Genomic DNA, 20,413 nt, shown 5'->3' with positions numbered 1-20,413 from the left:
AGGGATATATGTGCAGGTGTAGATTATGCATAGACTAGCTACAGTTATTAATTCGTATAAAAATGGGTCGTAAATGCCGAGGTATTAATTCTCTTTTCAGCCAGCGTATATAGCTATTGCTGTTCAGAATTATTTATTATTATTCAGAAGATGAAACCTATTCATATGGAACAAGCCCACATGGCCCATTGACTTGAAATTCAAGCTTCCAAAGAATATGGTGTTATTTAGGAAGAAGCAAGGGGAAGTAAAGGGAAATACAGAAAGAAGAGATAGCACTTGTTTGAAAAAAATAATTAATAAATAGATAAATGTATAAAAATGCAAAAGCAAGAAGAATTGTATTAGGTTAGTAATGCATTGCATTGCATTTGCATTCAGTAACTGTAAACAGTGGTCCAGGTACCACTGTAAATTGCTATAATACAGATTCCATTGCGAGCATTAAGCCACTTTGCTTTCTTTATAGTTTTCGTATTTTTATTAAGGAGGCTGGAACTGCTACAGTTCAGAATCAGTAATAACCAGGAAGCCTTTATCCATTGTTGGGATTCCTTTATTAATCAACATTTTATGGCTGGTACATTTCAGAGTCTGTGTTAACTAGAAAGGCTTTAATTAGTATGGTTCAAATTCACAGTTCTTACTAATTCAGCGGCTCCGGTTCGCTTTCAACTGAATTCAGTTAATCCTTTAGTAGCCGAGGCTCGCATTCTGTCGAATTCGGTTACTCCCTAAACAACGATGATTCAGGGATTTGTTTTTAGTGAATTCTGTAGCAGGTAAGGTTCTGATTCGAATGTGTTCCTGGAAACCATTGGCATTTAATATTAGGATACCATTGTATGCAGTGCATCATTCAGTAGTTACCGATTGGACACCAAAACGACGAGTAGTATCCATTAGCAAGGATTAGGAAGATTCTACTATACTCTACTATAATCGTATATAGCAATTATAGGTTATGCCACAATAATCAGCAATGCTATTATAAGTTACGGTGAGTGTGAGGTCCCATTTTATCTAGTGAATCTAGCAGGTCTTTTTTCTTATTTCAAGATAATTATCTACCTACATACACTCCTGTTGTGGTAATTATATATTCAGTGTCCGCAACAGTTTGGATTCCAAAGCCATTGGTTGGGTCCAGTATTATTAGCAAACCCCGTAATTCCCATGTAGGGTGTCAGCACATCAAATAGCATAATTGTGCTGACAAACTTATTGCTTCATGTCACCGTGCCCTATAAGAAACTGACACAGAACGTCTGTACGCTTGACGTGTACCTAGGACAGATTAATTAAAAGGTTTGTTAGATAATATCTCGCTGATCGCTGCTGCTATACTACTGCGAGTGTTCTTGGTTACCACTTGTTCCTGGCGATTGGTAAATAATTTCTCTGTTAGTCTCTCGTGGGGAGATAAGTACTTATTTGTATCCTGTTTGCGTGTTAATTTACTGTTGCTCATTGTATCGTGTTACCATATTTGCTTATCTGTTTAGTAATTTTGGTGGACGGGGGGGGGAGGGGAGGGGAGGGGAAGGCACTTGTTCTTTCGTGAAAGCTTGATCTGTCATTTAATGGTCACTTTGCTCCGTTCCATGAAGTTTTATACAGGCTTAGTAGTTACGGTGATGGGAGTGATTAAGCAGTAACCGTAATAGCAAGTACGGGAATTTCATCATCGAGCGTATGAAAAGATCTGACACCCAATAATCGTCTTTTGGTTGAATAGGAATAACACTTGATGTGTGTTCTAACCACGTCATTGAGAGAGGGAAAGAGATCCAGGTTTTGGACCTCATTACCAAGATTTTGGTTATGTTTATAAAAGCCTCTTTTTCGAGCACAGGTGCGTCATGTGTGGAGCACAACACTTGTTACACCGGTTAAGCCAATCTAAAATCCCTCCGGGAACGGATGTGGAGGGACCAGGGAAGGGTTCTGTTGGTGACAGACGCTTGAATGCGGTGGGTTAGGTACCGTCTAAACTTGGTGTTGTGGTGTCGGGTCCTTCAGGTACTGTCAAAAAAGGTCTGAGGAACAAATCCAAGAATCCGGTCGTAGAAGGAGCTCGAGTGAAGTTTAATTCGATGCTATTTAGCAGATTCGACAGTTGTCGATGACCATTTGTCCATGGGTTTCCCAGGAGTATGTGATGTGATGATGCAGGTTGGGTAGATCTGTATCTTGGCGTTAGTGGGCCATTTATGCACTCTTTGCCAAAAATCTTTTGTTTTATGCCTTGATAAGTCTCCAGAAATTAAGTGATTCCGTAAGTTAAATGAAAGCAGCTGTCATATTAACAAGGAACTAAAAGTTGTAAGATGATGTGTCTGTACCGAAAAAAGGAAAACAAACTTGTGTAAACGCAAACAAGGTATTTGCGTTTGGCCCTAAATAATTGTTTTATTTTTAATACATGGAAAGTAGTGGGAATACAATTATTCCAAAATAACTTGGTTTTAATTCAGCTACGAGTATATATTCCCACGAGAACATCTTTTCATAAATCTCCCATCTGCATAAGTTGACCCGAAACATCTGTGTGCCCGTAAGATCTCTGTCCAAGTTTTATGTGCAGTGAAAAGTTAGTGTTTTCTGATTGAACCTGAAGGTGGTTTTACGGAAAGAGTTTTGAAAGTGTTCATAATCAGAGTACATCATAAAAAGGTCGTATTGCGTGTACTTAATACTTTGGAATTTAGAGAGCGTCCCAAGGAATCTGTCTTTGTGCTTTTGAGGGTTTCATTTTTTGTGTTTTTGTCCGCCCGTGGGAATCTTGATTCTTTCAACCAACAACAAAAATATGACGATGTCACACAAACGAAGCCGACGGCATCGTGCTGGGTCCGATGCTTCGTCGTGTGACAGTGACAGATACCGTGACAGGGAGAATGGGAGGCACAGTAGCCGACGGACTAGGTCAAGAAGTCGTAAGTACAGGTACAGTACACGCATCTAGATTTCGTGTTGTGACTGCCAAGGGGAAAAATAAGAAGGGCCGTTACTACTGATACTGGTGGTATAAGATAATATATAATAATCATAATAAACGCGCGGTGCACTGTAGGCAGTACTTGAGGTTCTTTGCAGCGTCCCTTCGGCCGCTAGCCGCCACCCCCTTTCATTCCTTTTACTGTACCTCCGTTCATATGCCTTCTTCCATCTTACTCTATACCCTTTCCTAACAATTGCTGCATAGTGGAACTTCGAGGTTTTCCTCCTGTTACACCTTTGTAACCTTTTACTTTCAATTTTCCTTTCAGAGCTGAATGACTTCATAGGTTCCAGCGCTTGACATTCCGCCGAAATAGTATATTCTGTTCTGTAATAATAATAATAATAATAATAATAATAAAATTCTTCTTGAGGATAGTGTTTCCCCCTGTATCGTGCTTGTATTGCCTGCAACCGTAACGTCACCTGACCCGTGAACATGTGCACATTTGTGCTAATTGGATGCAGATAACTCTGAAATATGCTAATGGTACATCCAATCTAGGTAGTATTTTTTTATGTTTAGGCGACAGTGACGAGCAAGGCTGTCCCCCTCCCCCCACCCCCTGAAAAGTAGATATGAGGTTGGTCTGTCAAGGAAAGTCAGTAAATTCAACTCAACTCTCTAAACTGTTGACATATCCATCACTTCTTCGAAAGTAGTCAGGTTAAGTGAATCAGGAGGTAACTAGTAATTAGGATGAGAATTCCACATCCAGAAAGTGGACGGGTTGAAAGATCAATTTGGATTTGTTGAGTCTCTGACCTGATTTTCTCAACACATGCCATTGTCGAGAAAGTGTAGGAGACATACATTCAAGAAGTTAGTGAGAGCAAGGACTCCAGCAATTCGATCCTTTATTCTGATGCAATCCCACAGATGTGCTGTGGGGCTGAGGTTTATAAATTGATACATTTCATTGATTTTTAAAAGCGGGAGGCGTCGCACCAGTTCTATTTATCCCTTGGTGGCAGGTTAGTGGTCTCTTATTCTGTCAGGGGGAGGGTCAGATAATTATGTTTGTACAGACATGAGAGATTAAAAAACACTCAAAGAGTGGAAGAGAGAACCGTTCGCAAGCCTAATCGAGCAATATTCACGCTCATTTCAAGCTGTTGTCATCTACTCATATTAAAACGCAACTGACGTAGTTTACATCCAGAATTCACTCTCTGCTTCTTCTTTCCTCGATTTATGTGATTCTGATTTTTCCCTCAGAATATGGGCGTGCACTAAAGAGTTAAGGTTATCCTATCTTGCTGTTCATGTCTTTATCTGTAAACCCCTGTGATTTTTTTTATTATGAAGTTCAAGTTACAATTTCTGTACGATTTTGAACTTTAAATAACACTGCAGCATACTACAGCAAATGCGTTTAATATGAGTAAATTTTACTCTGTTGAAAATAAATTCTCTCTCGATTCTCTCTCTCTCTCTTCTCTCTGTTGAGTAAATCTTATCTCTCATTCTCAGGTCTGTACAAGTCTCTCTCTCTCTCTCTCTCTCTCTCTCTCTCTCTCTCTCTCTCTCTCTCTCTCTCTCTCTCTCTCTCATTCTCAGGTCTGTACAAGCTTATACTCTCATTCTCAGCTCTCTCTCTCTCTCTCTCTCTCTCTCTCTCTCTCTCTCTCTCTCTCTCTCTCTCTCTCTCATGTATGTACATGTACAAGCTTATACTCTCAGTCTCAGGTCTCTCTCTCTCTCTCTCTCTCTCTCTCTCTCTCTCTCTCTCTTTCATGTATGTACAAGCTTATACTCTGTCTCAGGTCTGTACAAGTCTCTCTCTCTCTCTCTCTCTCTCTCTCTCTCTCTCTCTCTCTCTCTCTCTCTCTCTCTCTCTCTCTCATATGCCTGTACCAGCATGTACTTCAGCAGTTAATAGAAGGCTAATGGCAACGCACATAGGTCGGAAGTACGTGTCTTAGTCCTTGTGTTATGTTATGCAGTGCTATGACGATGGTTGGGAGTTTATCCGCAGCTGTTATGCCCATAACAGAACCCTTCATGGTACTGGGTGTGTGTGTTGTCGATATGAATTCTTCCGCTCGTTTGTTACTCGACTAGATGGGAAAGCTGGTTAAATATCTTTGTTAAGGAAGGGGAAGTAGTTTTAAATTTTGGGGGGAATGTTGGTATGGCCCCATTTAATGAATGATGAAAATATTCCAACGTATCTAAAGTATGTGGTTAAAGTATTGCTGGAATTTTGTTTGCCCCTAAAAAACCACAATGTGTCTGAAGGTAATTTGTTTAAAATCCAGTCAAATACAGATAGAGTAAGAAGAACCTTTGTGTCTAAAGGTAATTAGTTTAGTATCCAGTTAAATATAGATGTAATACCAAGAGCTAATATGTCTAAAGGTTATTTAGTTTAAAATCCAGTTAAGTATAGATATAATACCAAGAGCCACTATGTCTAAAGGTAATTGCTGTAAAATCCAGTTAAATATATATAGACATAATAGAGCCAATGTGTCTAAAGGTAATCGGTTTAAAATCCAGTTGAATATAGATGTATACCAAGAACCACTGTATACATATATATATATATAATATATATATAATAATATATATATATGTATATACTATATATATATATATATGTATATATATATATATGTGTATATATATATATATATATATATAAGGTAATCAGTTTTAAAATCCATTTAAATATAGATATAATCCCAAGAGCCTTTGCAGATCTTTCTGCACTTTTAAACCCAAGTGCCTCTCCAACACAAGATTCTCAGGTTGAAGAGGCACTTCGTACAAAGTGCCAAAGATCTTGTGAGGACCTTGGGATGTATGTATACAGCTGTGTACAATAGTGTGATTTATTGCCCCAAATTTTTCTGTATCCAGGGTGTTTCGTTTTTATACTTTAGAAAAGTTGTAAAATAATTTATAGAAGTTGTAAAATAATTTACACGAAGGAGGTAAATAATTTGCGTAATCATCTCTCGAGTATTGGTGTAGTGCTATATCAGTGCACCGCACGTGGTGCACTGTAGCCATTGCTGCAGTGTATTTGTAGCATCCCTTCAGCCCCAGCGGCACGTACTTTTTTCTTTACCTCCTTTCCCGTTTCCTTTCTTCCATCTTGCTGTCCAACCCCTCTAACCATTAGTTCATGGTGCAACTGTGGGGATTTTCTCCCAGTTTCACTTATGTACTTCTCATTTATTTTCTGGCTCTCTATTTTGCTATCCAGCCACTCCAACTCCATGGCTGAAAGTGCCCGAGTAAGCACTTAGCTTTGTAGCTTAGATTTCACGGCTCTCTCTCTCTCTCTCTCTCTCTCTCTCTCTCTCTCTCTCTCTCTCTCTCTCTCTCTCTCTCTCTCTCTCTCTCTCTCTGTAGCACAAGCTGCCACTTCTACGAAAATTACTTGGATGTAATTTCCTGTAACAGAACTGAATTTCATTCTGGATGAACGTTTATTATGCATACATTTACTCGGAAATGTATCCTGTAATTAAAGTTAACTGGTTTTTAAATTTTTGAGCGGTGGGTTTTAAGTACCAAGTTAGTGCATATACATAATAATATATATATATATATATATATATATATATATATATATATATATATATATATATATATATATATATATATATATATATATATATATATATATATATATATATATATATATATATAATGTATGTATGTATATATGTATATTTGCGCGTGTGTATGTAGATAGATAATTAGATAGATAGATACTGTGTAATGTAATGTACATGTTTTATATATAATCTGAAGTAACTGTAAGTAAGGGGAAACCAAAGAAAGAATTTTTTTGTCATTGATCCGGTTAGAAGTTATAAGTGTTTATGCGAGTAGCCTACTTCACTTAAGTGTTGGAGAGATCTAGAGGGTCAGCTTACCCATATCAGCTCAATCGCCAAAGAAAAGTGTGGATTTGTCCGATTTTTCAGATTTTTTTTTATTAGTTGATGAAAAACCAACCTTTAAAAAAATCACAGGTAAAAGTTATAAGAAATGCAGAGAGAGAATTTCACACCTGTAGTCAGGTAATATTAACATTGTTGTATTTGTTAGTGCATTGCTTGTCGGCATAGTTACTGATTTTCGTCGGAAGAGTTACTGCTATTGACCAGAAATTCGATTATTTAGATTTTATGAACTGCATTATAAGAGTATACATAAAGGGCTTCGGATATTGCAAGGTATTTTTTTTTTTTACTGTGTTGATTTTCAATGAGTATTGTAGATACAAGTTTCTGGATTTGATAGTCCCAACTTCGACACTGTTAGAGTGAAATTGTGAGAACACCTGCCTCAGTTGTAACTGGTGCGCTCTCTCTCTCTCTCTCTCTCTCTCTCTCTCTCTCTCTCTCTCTCTCTCTCTCTCTCTCTCTCTCGTTTTCTTTTATAGCCAACAGCTCTGTATCAAAGGCACTTTTCATTCCCTATGAATAAGTAGCGAAGACTGTCGCGTGCATACTACATCAATAAACATAATTTCCTTTTATATCGAATTGTCCTGTGTACGAATTACAAAGCAATGCGTACCGAATTGTTTGCATGCGTTTTGAAATTAATTACAGATTGTTTGAATGACTTGGCCATTGCAGTATTATCGCGTGACCTGACATATTAAGGTGTTATTACATTCCCAGTTAAATGTTCTGTTAATTTTTTGCAGTTGCAGTCATTTGTCATTACTTGTGCGTTTACAGTTTTATTACCTCTTGGGTTTAACGGTATGGATTTTCTTATACATTAGGCTAACTGTTCGTCGTTAATACAGGTAATGTGATTTTATCGCCCAAGTTAAATTGTTATTAATAATGTTGTTTTGGTGAGAGAAAACTCAAATGGGTAAACTTACGTAGTCGATATTAATTAGTTTTGGGGTCACCTGATTTTATAGCGAGTTGCTCGTCTCTGTTTTCGTGCCCTTAATATATACGAGTATATTGTCAGGGCAATATATAAAGTTTCATTCTAACAATTTGATTTTTTATTTTTTTCATTTCGTATACTTGCTTTGCATGTATGCTAATACATTTTTATTTCATCTTACACACACACACACACACACACATATATATATATATATATATATATATATATATATATATAATATATATATATATATATATATATATATATATATATATATATATATATATTTATATATATACAGTAGGTTTATTTAGCAAGTTGACTGCTTTTTCTGGAGTGTTCAATATAACTATGCTGGGAGGTAGTTCAGGTGCGGTAAAAATATAATCGCCCGTTTAATATACAAGTACAGTATTTAATATGTGAGGGAAGCAACAATACCTATAGCTTTTGACTAATGAATCAGTCTTAAAGCCAGCATTGCCTCTTGCTGAGTGAGTTGGTCGTCGTTGCTTTAGGTGTCACTTTGTTGATATTGAGCTTGTGATTAGGGTTAATGTTCACGGTGGAAATTAATCTGCGTTTTGTACATTTATAAGTACATTGGAATTTGGTTCAATACTTTCAAAATGTCCTTTGGAGCAATAGTTCTTAAAAAAAAAAAAAAAAAGAAACAAACACAAACAATGGATGCTGTCATGGGTAGTGAAACGGGCTCCATCAACAAACATCGAAATGTTTGAATAAAGTACGTGTTTATATTTCTGTCGACTTCGGTTAGGTTTTATTTCCTGAACGAAACACATGTTTTTAATCCTGTGAATTTCTTTCGACTTCCTTCACGTTTTATTTCCTGTCGTGGTGAACTAAGTCGTATATCTTTCAGTCTTTTAACTGTTTCCCTAATTTTCCGTTTGCTTAGGTTAAACTGATTTCTTGGTAGTCTGTGTTTTGTCATGGTAGCCATGTCTTTTAATTGCTACACGATTGCGACGTGGCTTAATGTGAGGGAACTGTGAACGAGAGAGAGAGAGAGAGAGAGAGTGACTAATACCTTTCAATTCCACTCGACGAATGTGTGTGGGAGACTGAAATATGTACTGAGGTGATTTATCTTTTGGAGCAGGTGGTAATATTGTATATGATTTTATATTCCGCCAGTTTGGGATCTCACGTTTTGGTAAACGTAATTTTTTATCGAGAGAGAGAGAGAGAGAGAGAGAGAGAGAGAGAGAGAATTTGGGGAAGCCCTATGCTGCAAGTAAGAGACCAAAACGATTTTGATTACGTCTCGACAAGAACAGCAGCAACAGCAGCAGCAGCTGCTGCCATCTGGTGGGGGGAGGGGTGGGCGTAGTGTTAAGCATTTGAGTGGTATCACGGGTGTTTGTTTGTTGGTAAAGGGTTGCTAAGGAAATGTTAAAAATAGAGAAAGCAGGCGAAGACGTCGGAGGACGAAGGTGGATATAAAAGTGGTGAAATCAGGAAAAAGTAAAACAAATGAAGTGGATATAAAAGGGATGAAATCTGTAAAAAAAAAAATGGATATAAAAGTGGTTAAAACAGTAACAAAAAATAAATTTAAAGTATATAAAAGTAGTTAATTAAAAAAAATTGTATAAAAGTGGTGAAATCAGTAAAAAGATTAAATAATTGGGAAAAACGTGATGTAAAAGTGGTGAAATCTGTAAAAAAAAAAATTGTTTTTAAAGTGGTGAAATCTGTAAAAAAATTTGTTTTAAAGAGGTAAAATCTGTAAAAAAAAAAAAAAAATACTAAGTTTGGTGGTGATGATGATGATGTGGTGGTGAAGTTTGAAGTTTCCCAACGTAGTGCTGATTGCCTTTTCACCTTAACGAATACTAAGTCCCTATTGCACCTGCTCCCCACCACCTGTCTGTGTTGACTCGACCCGTTTCGGCTTTCTCGTCATGAAACCGAATGTAGGTAGTTTTTTTTTCTCTTTTTCTACCTTTTCCCGTCACGATTACCTGTCCTTCCGCTGGGCGTTGGTGGCAAGGTAGTAAACGGAATGTAGTTTGTTTGTTTGTTTGTTTTTTTTTAACTTACGGGAGATTTTTGTGAAGAGTCTCTGTTCTAATATTTTTCAGGGAACCAAGGTCAAGGTATGTTTCGGCTACAGATTGATAGGTTTTGAAAAATTGTAATTTTCTCTCTCTCTCTCTCTCTCTCTCTCTCTCTCTCTCTCTCTCTCTCTCTCTCTCTCCAAATTATATTTCCTTCCCAAAACTACAATTTAAAACCTAGGTCTCTTCACTCTCAATTACCCTTCGGAAGTAATTTCAGAAACTGAAACAAAAGCATCTCTCTCTCTCTCTCTCTCTCGTAAAGTATCTCTGTTTGAATAGATGTTTGAAGCTTACAGATAATAATTTAATGATTTGTATTGTATAATTACCACGAAGCCTTTAGCATCTGTAGACACGTGAAAATAAGGCACACCTAAACCTCCCATGTCATCCTTTGTAATCAGCTGTCGCATCTTGACGTCGAGGACAAGTGTCCAGCATTGTGAGGTTGCCAGTGAGACACTTGAGGAAGTAAAAATAGAAAAAAAAAATGTTTTTGTTCGTTGTCGACTAATAATGAGGTTTCTGATGAGTACAACAACTAGAGAGAGAGAGATGTAATCGTTTTCGTCTGATGCCTCATGAGCAATGGTGCTGGTGTTGGAGATTGAAGCTCTGTATCCCAAGTGTGTGTGTGTGTTTTTTTTTTTTTTTTTTTTTTTCTATCCAAAGGTAGGTTTTCAGCTGAATGTGTTTCACAGTTGTGGTACTTGTAATTTTCTGAACTCTGATAATACGTGGATGGTTTATAGTTTGTACTATTCTTGGCTCTCTCTCTCTCTCTCTCTCTCTCTCTCTCTCTCTCTCTCTCTCTCTCTCTCTCTCTCTCTCTCTCTCTCTCTCCACAGCCATTGATATTTTAGATTTGATTTCTTTCCGTTCTCACCTCATCATCATCTTATTTTATTATTATTATTATTATTATTATAAATTCTTTCACCGCTACCCCTCTCAACTTTATTTCATGTTAATGTGATTTTATTTATGTATTTATATTTTCTCACATAATTATCATTGTTATTTTCAAATCTCCTGGGCTTCTTGTTCTTCAGCTTATTTCCCCTCCCTTTCTTCCGTCCGTGAACCTTAACATTTCATGAAACAGCTGCTATGCTCAAGGTCCTCAGTTACGTATGGCGATGAAGATGCCGTTTAGATGTCCTAAAATTTTGTAATTTTTTTGCAAAATTCTCTCTCTCTCTCTCTCTCTCTCTCTCTCTCTCTCTCTCTCTCTCTCTCTCTCTCTCTCTCTCTCTCTCTCTCAGCTGACGTTTCTCTTATTTTCTGGGCAAGAAGGGAATAAAGCTCTCTCTCTCTCTCTCTCTCTCTCTCTCTCTCTCTCTCTCTCTCGGTTCAGTTCTCTTATTTTCCTGTGCTGGAAGGGTTAAAGCCCTCTCTCTCTCTCTCTCTCTCTCTCTCTCTCTCTCTCTCTCTCTCTCTCTCTCTCTCTCTCTCTCTCTCTCCATTGCACCGAGGCTCCATGGAGCCTTTAACACGATAGAAACCGGGAATTCTTTCTAGCCCGATGGAGCGCATCTCTTAGAACCGGTGGCCTCTTGGATGTGCAACAACCTGTGCAGGTGTTAGTGGGGCATAATGTGCATTGAAACGTGTGTGTGTGTGTGTGTGAGTGATTCAACTAAGCGTCTTCCATCAATGATTTTATTATACAGTCATTCGAAAGTTTGTCTTACAAGTGGTGGGTGGGGATAGATTGTGTGTGTCTGTGTGACAGGTTTTCTTCATTATCATATATTGTCGTTATCTTGATGTCTTGTTGAAGATGACGTGTCGTGCTCTTCACGAGTCTTATCTGTGCCCTGTCAATCCCGTCGTCAACTTCCTTTTGTCTGTTGACATTGTCAGGAGTATCGTCATCAGAGTCTCCTGATTCTTTGTGTAGTATTTTGGCAGACGTAGCTGGAATTAATAACATCTTTGTGTTTAGATGAATTATGTTTCGTCATTAAAACGTCACTAGTATTATCATCATGATGAATTATCATTTTATAGTGACAGCTCGTCAGTCATTGCTAACTTGTCTTTATCGTTATCAGAAATGATGTTTATGAAAATTGTTGAAAATTATTATTTTTGGAATATATGAGTTGCATAAAAAGTTTTTACTGCTTTCAGAACACAGAACGAAATGTTCTGTACTGATGAGTAGCATGCACGTGTGCAGCCAGTGCTTGGCGGTTTTTTTTTCATTTGATATCATAATCAATACCTCTTTAGATTTATGCATATTACAGTGCTCAAAAAATTTAAAACGTCATTCTCGAGCTGCATGATAGGTACCGCCATCTTTTTATCATTTTTTACCAGCTCGTTTCACATTTAATTTATTCATTCATTTCAGTACTTGAACAACTCTTTCTGAACCATACCTTTTCGTTCATGCTAATTCCCCCACCATCTCGAACTTCATGTTAAAAGCTTCATTGTGACAGGAGACGTGAACATTTGATAAAATTAATTTGGGAATTATAAAGGCATTGCGCATCCTTCCTCCTTTGTTGGGGCTTAAAAACATAAACATGTATGATGCAATACTTCAGCAGTCATGGCCACGGCCCCCAAGAGGGGATCTGAGGTGGGTATAGGGTGTTTGAGACGACCCCGGGGGGCCGGGGGGGTCTTGTCTTTGGGGTGTCGGGTGTAGGGGAAGGTGTTAAAAGTGTCTTTATAATTGTTTGTGAGGGTAAGAATGCAAGGGAGAGGATAGGGATATTCTAACCATGATTCGTCACCTGGGCTGCTGTTGACTGCATGGGTACGGCTGCTTTTGTTTGTTGATGTATGAAAATATAATTTGTGAGTCACAGGTTTTGACGGTCTATATTCTTCCGTTTGTATGTACACATGGTCGCAATCTCTCACACGTGAATACACACACACACGCGCGCGCGCTATATACTTACATATATGTGTATGTTTATTACACACATACATACATACCTACACACAGCGCTTGTAGATTATTTTATCCACGAAGAGACCTAATGGAAACACATGAGTGTATACAAGTCTTTTGACAAATTTGTATATTTTCTTAGTAGTTTTGTAGCACTTTACATAAATTAGAACTTCAGACACTGGTTTATGTATGTATAAATATTTATATATAATTATATATGTATGTGTGTGCGTGTAGAATGTGTCCAACTAACAGAACCAGGCTAATTTGGTTTTATAATGTATATAAATATCTACACACACACACACACACACACACACACACACACACACACACACACACACACACACACACACACACACGCGAGCACGGTAGTTTACGTTGGGAATACAAGAAGGAAGTATAGTTATGACTGATAACAGTTTGTATGAAAAGACAAGGAAAGCACTCGAGTTAAATAACAAACTCTTGCTTTCATAGAAAACCCAGTAGTTAAAAGAATGACTTTCAGGAAATGATAAACACACACCCTTCATCTTTGAAGCAGGCGGTGACGCTCAGAGCATGCATTTGTAAGTTAGTGATTCTTTTTGCGGACCAAAAATAGTGCATGGGGTGTTAATATTTTAAGCTCGTAAAAACGCCTACGCTTATGTCAATGAACTTGGGCGTTGGTGAATAATGTTGCGTTGATTTTGCTGCACTAGGGAAAGATGTCATCGAGGAAGACTCGCCTTTGTGTGTGTAATTTGCGTGGATGGATTCTGTGTATGTGTGTATGTTATTAAATATGAAATAGAAAGAGAAAACCACTTGAGGTTTTAAAATGTATTTTTTAACATTTATATAAGTTAAAACACATCTGACAAATGCATTGCATAAAGTCAACCCTAAGGCGTACAGACTTTTAAAAAAAAAGGTCCCTTGAGGAGAGGGTTGGTTGTGAGGGTGGGCGAAAATCCCCCTTCTTTTCAGGAAGAGCCGCAAGTTTTTATCAGAAGCTGTTTATTGTGTTGGTTTCCGTCCACTCATAAGACCGTTGTTGGTGTCTTTAAGAAAAAAAAAGCGCTTCCGATTTTTTCCTCTCCGTTTCTTCTCCATTTAGTTAAGACCGGCATTGTGGCGCTGGCTTTGGCTTCGTGGGTTTTTTCCGTGTGAGAAGACAATAAGCTCGGGAAAGGACGGACTTTTTTTTTTTTCCTTGGAATGTTTTACGTCCCGGTGTTATTTTTGTTTGATTCCTTTTTTCGTGTCTTCTTTTTATTTTTCCGGTTTTCCGCTTTTCGCCCGTTTTAATCTTCCTTTTCTCCGCATCCTTTATCAATTTATTCTTCGTCCGAGATGCATTTGTTGCTTTCCGGCTATCCCTCGTTTCTTATGCTTGTTGTGTCATTACTCATTTCCCCCTCTGTTTTTTTTTTATTATTTATTTGATACTTTCGAATCTGTTTCTTATTTTTCGTGGGAGCTTTGCTTCATCGGTAAAACATCCCCAAAGTGAAAGGCGAATCTTGTTTCCGTCGAAGTAAGACGTAGCTTTAATCTTTTTCCGCGTTTCCCTTTTCTCCTCTGTGTTCCAGTTTCACCACTTTTTTTATGGTTTCATCCGGGGTTAGGCAGGGCATTGGGTAACCCATCCAGTTGACCTTATAAGAATGTTGGTGACCCGTGAATTAAACCTCAGTAGAAATATTGTATTTCCTTGTGTTCTTTATTCTTTGAGAAGATGATTGCTTCATTTTGTTCGTGTGGGATATAATTTTTCTTCCTTAATTTTTTCCGGTTTTGGACCGAACGGAGTTTTACGTCCCATTGGCATTTTCTTATGTTAAAAGTTACTTTCCTATAACCACACCTCTTTCTATTGACTGGTTCATCTCTAATTCTTATTAAAATTGTCCGTATTTAACCCATTTTGTCATATTTAGGGCATTTTTTATAGCATATTTTCATCTGAACAGTCAATCAGATCAGGGGGACCCATCTCCTTTAAAAAAAAAAAGTTTCATAACTTGTGTAATGTGTAGACTGTGTGAAGTTATGTAAAGATTTATGAGGCTTCACCGAGTGCTGGAATCCATCACCGTGACTCAGTGGCTGGATGCTTGCTTTGTGTTAACCTGTTGGTTTCTGAAAGAATATTCTAAAAAAATTTTTAATTCTGAACGAATATTTTAACATTTTTTATTTATTCTGAAGGAATATTTTAACTTTTTTTTTTTATTTATTCTGAACGAATATTTTAACAGTTTTTGACATTTATTCTGAAAGACTGTTTTAACATTTTTTTTATTTATTCTGAACGAATATTTTAACATTTTTTATTTATTTGTTTTAAATTTTTTTTATTCTTGTCCCATTTTTTAGTTTATTTGTTTTAAAGTGGTCTTCAGTGGTCTTCAGTAGCAGCGCTTGCTTTTGTGGCATCTATTTTCGAACATGCATTCGGCTAAAATTATTACCAGCGACTCGAAAGCGACTGAAGGAGTATACACACATTTATATTCGCAGCGACTTACTTGTAGTAAGGCGACGCTTTGAATTGCTTTCGTGGGAGTCGTAAATACGGAGCAGGAGGCGATAATGAGGCGTGAGACTATAATGAGTTACATGTGCGGGCTCGTCGCACCTCATCACAGAAATCGCTATGACCCGCGACGCCGAATTTCGGCGAAAAGTCGTTTTCAGATGTCGTACTTCGCACCTCCCTCATGAAGGAGTTTGAAGTGTGTGTGTTTTACTTTCTTTTTTTCTTCTTTTTCAAAATATTTCGGCTTTCAAGGTTCCTGTTTAGGCTTTTGTGTGTGTGTGTGTGCGTGCGCGCGCGCTGCCGGTGAACCTTTCCTGCCATGTGTATGTGATTTCTGCTTTGGCTAGAAGTTTTAATTGCAAAGTTTCGCTCTGGTTTTTGAAACTTTTTTTATCCTTTTTTTTAATGTTCCTTCATTCATTTTCATGTCTCCCCCCCCCTTCCCCCTCATCCTTCTCCCTCTCTCACATCCACCCTCCTTCCCTTCATAACTTCTAAGGGAGGGGGGAAAAAATAACATGATTTTATCTAAGGCGTTTGAGTAAGGAGGAGGAGGACGGAGAGTGTTGGAGAAGGGAGATAGACATCGTTTGCTCCCCCCCCCCTTTTCTTTTTTCCTGGAGGAAGAATATCTGAGTAGGTGTTTTTTTTTTTTTTTTTGGGGGGGGGGTTGTCTGTCGAAGAATCTGTAGATATGGATGAACTTTGAGATGCGTCTAGGAGAAGTTGGAGAAAGATTGGTCCTTTGCTATGTGTTGGTGAAGATGAGAGAGAGAGAATGGTTTGGCGGTGTCCCAAGAACGGTCAAATAAAGGGGATTTATGGTGATGTATTTTTGTCGGAGAAAAGATAAATATTGCAGGTGCTTTAATTTGACGAATCTTGTTTGAATGCTTCAAAATATTACTCTTATTAGTTTACCCATTCGTCCAAAAGTGACTCTATTATAAGAGAATATCGAGACGGCAGGGAATAACCTTAGGAACGTGACGTATCTTCCCTGAGCTCGGACTAACGTACATCTATTCTACTTACCTGGACACTGGCCAGTCTTCAGAGAGCATGGGCAGTGGCAAGTTTGAACTGAATACCTGCATAGTATTAGTGTTGGACACGCTTCAAAAAGGTGCTTGCATATAATAATAATAATAATGATAATAATAATAATAATAATTGTTACTGTTGTTGTTGTATTTTCTTCTGTTCTGCCTCATTTCCTGGGGATGGGATATCGACTGTTCCCTCCTCCACCTAATGACACTTGATGGTGGAACTCTCTCTCTCTCTCTCTCTCTCTCTCTCTCTCTCTCTCTCTCTCTCTCTGTTGCTAATGCGACATTAAAACGAAGGCGGAATTATTGCGAAAGTTTTCTCATTGAGAATGCTGATGGAGTCCTTTTTTATAATTAATTCACGACTGGATTTGATAATTGGTTTTTGATTGCTTTCAACACTTTGCAGAATATTCGGTAGTGTTAACACGTGACATAGAATTTTATTGTGTTTAATGAAGACGATGCAGATAATTGTTTTTTTAATTAAGTTCTCCGTGCAAGAACGATCTGCGAAATGGGAAAATTAATTTTGCATGTAGAAACATTTGTTGATCATTTTTGTTCTTATATTTTTCATTGGTAAAGTGAGAAGCTTTTGTTTCAAAGATGGACATTTTTCAGTCTGTTTTTTTTTTATTAATTACATAAACGGAAATGAGAAATTGGAATTACGCCTTGTGAAAAGTTTTTCATTAAAATCTTTTGATTTTCATTCAGTTGTGAAGTTGTTTTTTCCAGTGCTGCTTTTGTTCTGACTTTTTTTTTTTTTTTTTTTCAATAGTTATAGGAGAACATTCGTTCAGATTTTATTTTCTGCGGCAAAGAGAGTTGTTCGAATGTTTGTTTAGGTAGAGCGGTTTCGTTCAAATGATCATATTTTTTTCTGGGGAAATTTTTTGTTCCAGTGTTGTGTTTTTTAAATTTATTTCCTCTGGTGTGTTTTTTAAATTTATTCCTCTCGTGTCGTGATGGGTAGAAAGTTGAATGACCCTAATTTTTTTTCTCTGGAAATGACAGTGTTAAATAAAATGATTGTGAAATAATTGTCAGATAAAAGTAAATGGCTTTTACTCTTGTTAATAGAAACCTCATTCCTTTCGAGTCCCGCAAAGATAAAAATAATAGAATTTCTCTCTCTCTCTCTCTCTCTCTCTCTCTCTCTCTCTCTCTCTCTCTCTCTCTCTCTCTCTCTCTCTCTCTCTCTCTCTCTCTCTCTCTCGGACCACTTAAGATAAAGTTGAAAGTATGCAGAAAAAGTTTTATAATTGCCGATGCCGGGGGAGAATTACTTTATTTGCATTACAATGGATTTTATCGATGAGTTTTAATGATTGGAATAATTTTTGGGAATAGTTCGGAACCGTTGGTGATGTGACTGGAAAATATAATCTTTTGTTTTATACAGCTGAGAAAAGTTTCTGTTTATTAAAGAGGGTTGGTGTTTCGTCAGGGCAGTGTTTTCATTACAAATCATAATCGTAATATATGTATACCATCGTTTGTTGAAGAGTTTTTTTGAAGTAAATGAGTTGTATAGGTTATGATTTTTTTAGCTCTTTGTTGAAATGTTTCTCTGTTGTTGTTGTTGTTGCTGCTGCTGCTGTTGTTGTAAATGAGTAAACATTCATACAGAACAACATCGCCAGGCAAACTTCCATGCAACATGATTAAAGAAAAAACAAAGTCGAGTCACTATTTAATTGGAACAAAGGTGTATTTCGAATCGTAAAAAAAACGTTACTATAAAAAGGCATGGTTAAACTTTAACCGTTTATGTCTGCTTTTGCTATTTCTTTTCCCTCTCTCTCTCTCTCTCTCTCTCTCTCTCTCAAGCTCTATTCCGGTCGAATAGCAAGGCCCGCATCCCCTTCTCCCTTGCTCTTTACTGGATGGCGTTGATAAATTAGCGAGAAGAATCCCAGGGAAAAAATATGGTGGCCCATAAAAAGTCCGTCTTGTTATTTGAGCAAGAAATGAGTGAATAAATTCCAGCAAATGGGATGTTTGGGGGATGTGTTTCAGAGGATAAATGGGCGAAGTAGGGTTAGTAGGAATATTAGGCAAGTAGTAGCTGTAGTTTATATCGTTATGGGGGATCGAGGGGAAATCACGTTCAGTAGTGGTGGGGTTGTTATTGTAATGGGCGGAGGTGGTGTGAGGTTCGAGGGCATATACTTCATGTGAAGTGTAAGGGTTCATTTTTTTTCCCCGTGATTAAGGGCCATATTAGAATGATTTGTAATGACCTTGATTTGAGTAGGTAGTCTCTCTCTCTCTCTCTCTCTCTCTCTCTCTCTCTCTCTCTCTCTCTCTCTCTCTCTCTCTCTCTCTCACACACACAAAATCGTGTTTACACAGCCACTGACACAGCCGTGTCTACACATGCACACAAAATCGTGTCTATAGTTCTTGTATTTATTCCACGTCTGTCTCTCTATAAATTGTGTGCTTTCGTAGTTGTTTGCCTTTGGTATCTACCAGTATTTATGTGTTTTTCTCTCTCTGTTTACAAATGAGCCCAAAAGTGCTTATTGCGCTCCCTCCCTCGTAAATAACATCGACTGAGGTAGCGATGGGACATGGAGTTGGGGAAGCGGGTCTGTTCCTTTTTATAGTCAAGTGGAGGAGGGGGAGGAGGAGGAGGAAGGGAGAAAGGAAAGAGAATGCCGGGTTATTTGTTTTTAGAGAGACCGTAATTGTTGAGGGATTAAAAGGCCCGCCGTCATTGTTGAATGAGATTGCAATTGTTTAGAAAGGGGAACCGAAATATTGCAGTTGTTTCGTGGGGATTTGTTGCAAGGATGAAGCAGCTGCGTTTTATGAAAAGGATGAGGATGCTTCCAGGTATTAAGGGAATGATGTTGCTTGTCTAGGGTAATGAAAACGTTTTGAGATACATTGTAATTGAAGGCGTAGGAAATTGGACGAATATTTGAAGGCATTGAGAGCTATTTCGAAGGTGGACAAAAAAAAAAAAAAATAGCTATTTCGGGGTTTATCGAACTTTCTAATTGTATATTATTATTATTATTATTATTATTATTATTATTATTATTATTATTATTATTATTATTATTATTATTCAGTAGATGAAACCTATTCATATGGAACAAGCCCATCAAAGGGGGCCATTGACTTGAAATTCAAGCTTCCAGAGAATATGGTCTTCATTAGGAAGAAGCAAGAGGAAGTATAAGGAAATACAGAAAGAAGAGCTACCACTCATTAAAAAGGAAAAAAACGAATTAATAAATAGATAGATAAATAAAAATGTATTAAAATGCAAGAAGAACAGTATTAGGGTAGTAATGCATTGCATTTTCCCTTGAACATTTGAAGGAAGTTCAAGGGCCTAAGGAAACGGGTTGTTCCGTCAAAAGCTGTGAAGGGTTGTTATACTTACATACAGGGGAAAGCTCTGTATTTATTGCAGGATTAGAAGACTGTGAGTATTAAATCTCAAAAAGGCCGGAGGATGTAATATGCACTGAATTGGGTTGCTTCGTTTTGAAGCTAACCGAAGATTTAAAAAAAAAAAAAAAAAAAATAAAGGTGGATGTGGGAAAAATAGCCACTTTATGGTTTGGATACAGGAAAGGGTAAATGTGCACAAAAGCTTCATAAAAACACACACACACACACACACACTGGTGATGGAGACGTGTCGTACAACAGGTTAAAAGGTTCCGGAATTACGGAAGAAGGAGAAATACACATTCCCGAAGTTATTTTATGCTGTTTAGGTTTTTTTAACGTGAAAAGTGTTACGAACTCGAACTTTTTTTTTTTTTTTTTTTTTTCAACTCGGGTGTTACGGACTCGATCATTTTCAACTTGACAAGTGTTTTTCGAACACTTTTTTTTCCAACTTGACGGGTGTTACGGACGCGAACACTTTTCTCACTTGAAAAGTGTTACGGACGCGAACACTTCTTT

At 37.5% G+C, this 20,413-nt stretch overlaps 1 protein-coding gene across 36 annotated transcripts in view; it reads left to right on the top strand.

The window, feature by feature from the left end:
- The window catches only part of sm (smooth), a 783,427-nt gene that overhangs the window by 634,068 nt on the left and 128,946 nt on the right, over window positions 1–20,413 (top strand). Inside the window, exon 1 of one of the 36 annotated variants that reach the window (XM_067097832.1) lies at window positions 1,839–2,949. The exons of 34 other annotated variants lie outside the window; for them this stretch is intronic. In XM_067097832.1, the coding sequence (XP_066953933.1) occupies window positions 2,813–2,949 (137 nt within the window). In that variant the 5' untranslated portion in view covers window positions 1,839–2,812. Of the gene's footprint in view, window positions 1–1,838; window positions 2,950–20,413 lie in introns of those variants that run through there. One more of the 36 variants, XM_067097831.1, reaches the window with a different exon arrangement.

The sequence above is a fragment of the Macrobrachium rosenbergii genome, chromosome 54 (assembly GCF_040412425.1).
Source record: "Macrobrachium rosenbergii isolate ZJJX-2024 chromosome 54, ASM4041242v1, whole genome shotgun sequence".
NCBI classification, from domain to species: Eukaryota; Metazoa; Arthropoda; class Malacostraca; order Decapoda; family Palaemonidae; genus Macrobrachium; species Macrobrachium rosenbergii.
Note: the sequence above shows the minus strand (reverse complement) of the source record. Positions and strands in the feature narration are given on the sequence as shown.